This window comes from Leuresthes tenuis, unplaced genomic scaffold, assembly GCF_036924035.1.
Source record: "Leuresthes tenuis unplaced genomic scaffold, fLeuTen1.0.hap1 SCAF_15, whole genome shotgun sequence".
NCBI classification, from domain to species: Eukaryota; Metazoa; Chordata; class Actinopteri; order Atheriniformes; family Atherinopsidae; genus Leuresthes; species Leuresthes tenuis.
Window position 1 is genome coordinate 31,802,364 of NW_027325369.1, and position 6,000 is coordinate 31,808,363.

General features: G+C 45.1%; 1 protein-coding gene across 1 annotated transcript in view; it reads right to left on the reverse strand.

Moving 5' to 3' along the window:
• The window catches only part of gabrb1 (gamma-aminobutyric acid type A receptor subunit beta1), a 98,046-nt gene extending 92,334 nt beyond the window's left edge, over window positions 1-5,712 (reverse strand). The window contains exons 1-3 of the mRNA XM_072365520.1: window positions 5,181-5,712; window positions 5,006-5,097; window positions 4,859-4,926 (exon numbers count right to left, since the gene is read on the reverse strand). Coding sequence (XP_072221621.1) covers window positions 4,859-4,926; window positions 5,006-5,097; window positions 5,181-5,260 — 240 coding nt within the window. The 5' untranslated portion in view covers window positions 5,261-5,712. The remainder of the gene's footprint in view (window positions 1-4,858; window positions 4,927-5,005; window positions 5,098-5,180) is intronic.
• Window positions 5,713-6,000: the final 288 nt, after the last annotated feature.

The following is a 6,000-nucleotide window of genomic DNA, read 5'->3' on the forward strand; positions in this document are numbered from 1 at the left end:
AAGGACTGTGTGTGACAATCAGCACATAAGTCCTGATCTGAGTCCAGAACTGAAGGCAAAACCCAACCGAATACACGAGGGATCCGACAGCATAAAACTGGAACTGAAGCAAGCTGAATATTAACATAAAGCAGATTTATTTAAAACACAGATCACCAGAACCAACAAGCCGGGACAAAAACTCAAGGCGAGCAGCTTCTTTAAGTGGAATATTATATTTCTTTTGTCTCACCAACAAGAAATTTGATATAAATGTTGAAATAAGGTGGAAAATCATAGTTTTATGCTGCATGTTTTCCTCCTTTATGTAAACTCAAGTTTCTTCTGTAACATTGAGCTGATCAGGATGAGACATTTTATCATCATTTAGGCGACAACGTAGAAACCTGAGTGTTCGCTGTGGTCTGTTCCCACTCCAACGCCATCCTAAATATTAAATAAATAAAGGTAAATATTTCTGTGTGATTCTCCAACACGGAGGATTAAAAACCCAACAATCATCTTTTCCTAAACCTTGAAAGTAAACAGTGACTGTAACCAAAAGTCAGGAGTAAATAGATAAAAACAAGCAGCAGCTGCAGTGTGAGATGAGTGAGATAAGCGACAGCATTCAGGAATTTAAAGGGAATTTAAAGGGAAAACTATGGATATTGCACGTGATATTTACTATCTGTACAACACAAAGAGATTTATGCAACTAAATCCACAAAGAATCACAGTTTTCTTATAGAATATTATGATTCAGTTGTGTAAAACACACAGAAGCAGCTGAAAATCTCATTTTTTCCCCCATTCTGAGCAGTCAGTTTCATCAACTGCAGAAAAACACGATCCCTCGACCATCGCTGCTGTTTGCAGATGAGAAGCTGCACCACATGTTCGATAGTCACAGTTTTCTCATAACATGTTGTCTCATATCAAGCTAGCAAACATGCAGCATTGAATAAGAAGGTGCCTGGAGCAGCCAATCAGACCATCTTTGCTGCAGCTGATCGTCACAGGTGAAACCACAGAAGAAGAAAGTTTGAATAAATCTTTTACAGTTTATTAGAAGCCAGATTTACTTGTGCCTGTCTATTACTTTAACTGTGTGCATGTTATTGTGTCTGACTAATCGATTCCTGTCACAAAATGTCATGAAAGAGCACCGGGGGGGATAATTTACGCATGAAACCAACATGTTCATTTCCCACCAGATTAGTGGACGGCGGTTCAGGCCTAAAAGGGGCTTTTCTTAATCTGTGACTTTCTCCTAGCTCCCCTCCAGCCACCTTATGAGGATTGTGTTGCTCATGAGTAACGAATTTAAACTGCTGTGTTTGCTGTGCAGCGCGACACCCAAAAACACCCCAAAAATGAAAATGGGGTGTCCAGCGGCGAGGGGCCCGTTCCGCTCTGCAGCAGATTAATCAGGATTAGTTCGCAGTGGTTTGAGAGGTCAAAGATAAACTTGGTGTTCTGCATTTCTTTATGTTGTTTATGCTCATAAAAATAACCATTTCCTCACTTTGCTCTCTTTTTCCCCCTGTTTAATTTCAAAAATGATTTTCTGTCCATGTGACATTATTGTGGTTATTAACTTGTGTTTCCCTGTTCCAGCAGGTATCCTTTGAATGGTGTTATGGTGTTTTTCCCCCCTCTTTTCCCTCTTTTCTGTCTTCTCAAACCCCAGCTGGTCGAGGCGGATGGACACCCTTCCTGGTTCTGGTTCTGCCAGAGGTTTCTTCCTGGTTCTGGTTCTGCCAGAGGTTTCTTCCTGTTTAAAGGGAGTCGTTCCTTTCCACAGTCCCTCAGGCTCAGGACGGGAGATTGGACTGAAGACACATTTCGGTGCAATCTGTTGGTCTCCTTAGCTAGGATATAAATTTTTTGAATTAGCTCTATATGAATTAATTGGATTATGATTACAATGAATTGAATTCCAATTGGCTTGAATTGGACTATATTACTTAAGTGCCTTGAGATGACAATTGTTGTAATCTGGCGCTATATAAATAAAACTGAATTGAATTGAACAGAATTGAATTGAATTGAATTGAATTGAATTGAATTGAATTGAATTAAAGGGCCCCTCAGCAGTGCTCCTCAGAGCAGGTGAAAGTGTTTCAGGCGTTGGGTTTGATGTAAGAACAGATTTCAGCATAAACCTCCTGGTTATATTGAGTGAAAAGGCAGAAAGGTACCAGTACTTTGTGTTGATGCGTTTGTTTACAGCTGAAAGGATCCATTTGTGGCGTCTGCAACCACTCAGAGTTACTCACACAAGCAGCCATGGTTTGCATTTCCCACCGTGCACAAAGAAAAGCCAACAATCAGTAACAGCCTGGGGTAGCAACACATCTCAGAGTGTTTTCTTGTTTGTGTTATCGTAGCTTCCTGGCGAGCAAATGGAGAAATATGCATTCATGCATCACGTCATCCCCTTCCCCGCCTGCTCAGCAAACCTCCAGGAATTCGACCAATCAGAGGACACTTTAGCAAGATCCTCTCCTTCCCAGGAGCAGGCTCCCCAAAAAGAAGGCTCTCCCTCATTTGGAAGTATGAAGTGAGCAGAGCTAATGGTCCTGTCCACTTTAGGGAAGGGTTGGCACACATGACAAGGTCGGGGGGGCCCCGAATGGATTAGATATTGTATCAGACCAACTTCAGGGTGCCAACTCACACCGATCGCCCCACACACTCATTTTCTCATGCAGTAAAGAAGCAAATCCCACCGAATGATGCTGCAGAGTACAAAGAGTCAAATGCAGCACATGCAAGAAACATTCAGGGTGTTTTTGGACCAATCCGGAGGAAAGTGACCTCTGGTTCAGTCATTCATTTCCTGTCTGCCACCAGAGTTACTGTATGAACGAATGAACGCTTCCCTCAGCGGGTCAAAGGCCTGAAGATGTTTGCATGAAGGTCAGAAAAACACATAAATACGACTCTTTTTAGCTAACAGGGTCAGTGGGTTAACAGTTTGTTTCAGCTGCTCATGCCTCCATGTTTTTCTGCTCGGAGGCAATGTGTGTTACTATGGAAACGCCTCCTTCATCATCTTTTCATCTCATCAGTTTGTGATTTTTAGTTGTCAGACTCTGGTGACGTAAGAGCGTTTAAACCGGGGATGGACAGAAGCAGCGACCCACCGCCGAAGCTCAGCTTACTGACTTTGACCTGAAAGTGAATAAATTTAATCACATTTATTGTGGCTCAGCACTAATTAATTTGTTGGGTCACGTAAGCACTGAAAAGTCATAAATAGTCTTTAAAAGATTTCAGTCATTAGATGAAGGGCTGAAAAGCTTCAGGTCGCTTTATTTTTATATTCCATGTTTAATTGTTTCCTTGAATTCAAGGAATTCTGCTTGAATTAGACTGAATAAACATAACTGGTTCAGTTCTCTGCAACCTATAAAAATCATTTTAAATGTGACATAATTCCTGAGGAACTCAGCAGTTTACTGAAGCATTTCTGGTTTATTATGGCACCATCAGCTGATCTACAGACTTCTTGTTTTAAATTATTCTGAAAAACGTTGCTCCTAAAGGGCTATTCCGTTTTCTTTTTCTACTTTGGGTTGTGTGTGAGGAGCTGATGGAGGAGCTGATGGAGGAGCTGATGGAGGAGCTGATGGAGGAGCTGATGGAGGAGCTGATGGAGGAGGCAACTCCGCACCACTCCGACAGAAAAGATCATTCCTCACATCTAAAACAAGTCTTAGCATCTGAAGTTTTGAGCAGGTGCTTTATGACAGATTCAGAGACTGCTTTGCTTTGGCCTCAGCCGCTAACATCGCCGCCATCTTTTCTCAACTCTTGCACAGCTCGTGCACGGACACTGATCAGTGGTTGCTTTTAGCTGCACTTCCTCGTAAAAACCACCTCTCTGGGAACATGATTTGATGCTCAAAGTCACCCAAACATGATTCCGTTGGATGTGACGGAGCAAAAACGCATTTTTTTTGCTGGTTTAGTTGGAGTCTGCAGCATTTCCCTGCTTGCATCAAAGGGTTAGACCTGAGCTCAGCTGTGACGCTTGTCCCACCTGGATACGTGACGTCACACTAACGAGGACGTGCAGTGTTGATGGCGTGGTTTCACTGCTGCGACCCAACAGAAAAGTTTTCTTTTGCACTAATGAGGCGGGAAAATAAACCCGCTTTATGATCCAATCAGCCTTAATTCACCCCCTGTATGCGCGCGCGTGTGTGAAGGTCATTTTCCAGCCTCATTTTCAGTCCATGTGTTGGTAAACGTGTGGATCCCTCGGTCAGACACTTTCCCCGACTGCTCGGTGTGTTCTGTGCACCTCTGTGCATCGATACCCAGTATTAAGTGGTCAAATCATATTCTGTAGACACGCCGCCTCTCTGGCACTCCCTCCTGTCTGACAGCCGTTATGTAATTACTGCACTGAGGCTAAAAACAGCCGGAACATGCACAGGCTGCAGACGGCTTCATTTTCTCCTGTCTTTTTATCACCTCCTGCGCCCGTCTCCCACACCTAGCTGTCACCGGCCTCTCCACGCATGCTGGGGCCGCGGATCGTGTGTGGAATAACTAAACAGTAGCCCTCTCTCACGGCTCCCTGCCTTGTTAATTCTCAGCCTCCGCCGGCTGTGACACCGCGGGGAAGTGCTCGGTGCATGCGGATTGGCTTTGACACATTGCGGATCTCTCCGTGGTGCTGAAAGGGGAGCAAGAGGAGGAAGAGGAGGAGGAGGAGGAGGAGGAAACATCTTTTTAGTTTCATTCAGGAGCAGCGCTGCACCAAAGTAAAGAGGCGGACCGGACTAACGCGGGTTTCCACCCTCTCTGTGTTAAAAAAGGGCAACAACTGTCACGTGGAAGCAGTCAGTGCAGTCAAACTTACCATGTTGACTTCAGACACCATGTCGATACTGGCGATATCTATACTCATGCCCACATCCACAGGGGCGCCTGTGGAAAATATGACAGCAGAGCATTAGTAAGCAGCGCAGCAGCCCGCTGAGAGTCACATGGCACCGGTGGCGTTTACCTCCAAAATCAGGCCGCAGACGAATGTCATAGCCCTTTAGCAACTTATCCACGGTGGCTTTCACATATGACATGTTGCTGGGTTCGTTTGCGCTGAGAACAGAGAACACGTTTCAGTTTAGAGAAGGAAATAAGCAGGCCTGAATGAAATAAGACACGCTGCTGTCAGACCTCACCTTTGCGCACCGCAGACCACAGAAAACAGCAGAGACCAGCTGCAGAGCCAACAGCTGCCGCGAGCCACATTAATCCACATAGCTGCTGATCTGATCCTGCCAACGACTTTCACAAGATCTCCGAGATGCAACTTAGGCTGCCAAATTATTCCGAGAGCAACGCATGCGCGTCCTTTTTACCAACATCCAAGAGTCAGCGGCGAGGTGAGACAACACGACTTTGGGGGAAAAAACGCAGCCACGATGAAGAAAAGCGTCAAAATAACCATAAAAAAACACAAATGTTGATGATTCACCTGCATGAACTCGCACAGATTCAGCAGATGTCGATGCATAGACCTCCGCCGGCAGCCCGCTTAGCTTATTCCATCAGACAGCAGCGGATCTGCGTCAGGCTGTCTTCCCGCTGCCGCTCAACTTGAGGACGTTAAATAATGAGCACGGAGCGCGACTCCCCGGTCACCTTTAGTAAGCCGGAGGATGAGGGAGGTGGAGGCGCCGCGCAGCACAGGCACGTCCGGAGACCTGCGCATTTTAGGTGCTCCGCCAGGGAGCGTCACGGGCTGCACACCAACTTAATTAATTGTTTGAAATCCCGGAAAATGCATTAAAAACGCAACGCACGACTAACCGATGAGAGGAGATAGAATACGATGCGTGGAGGATGAAATGGCTTCAGCTCCAAACGCAGAACGTGAAGTGAATAAAGTGGAACTCTTCGTTTAATGTGACCTGGCAGCAGAATTGCTCGAATCAAACTTAGATTGTGTTATTTTTGCTGACAGTCTTTGGTAAACATCTGTAACATCTGTGTTTAAAA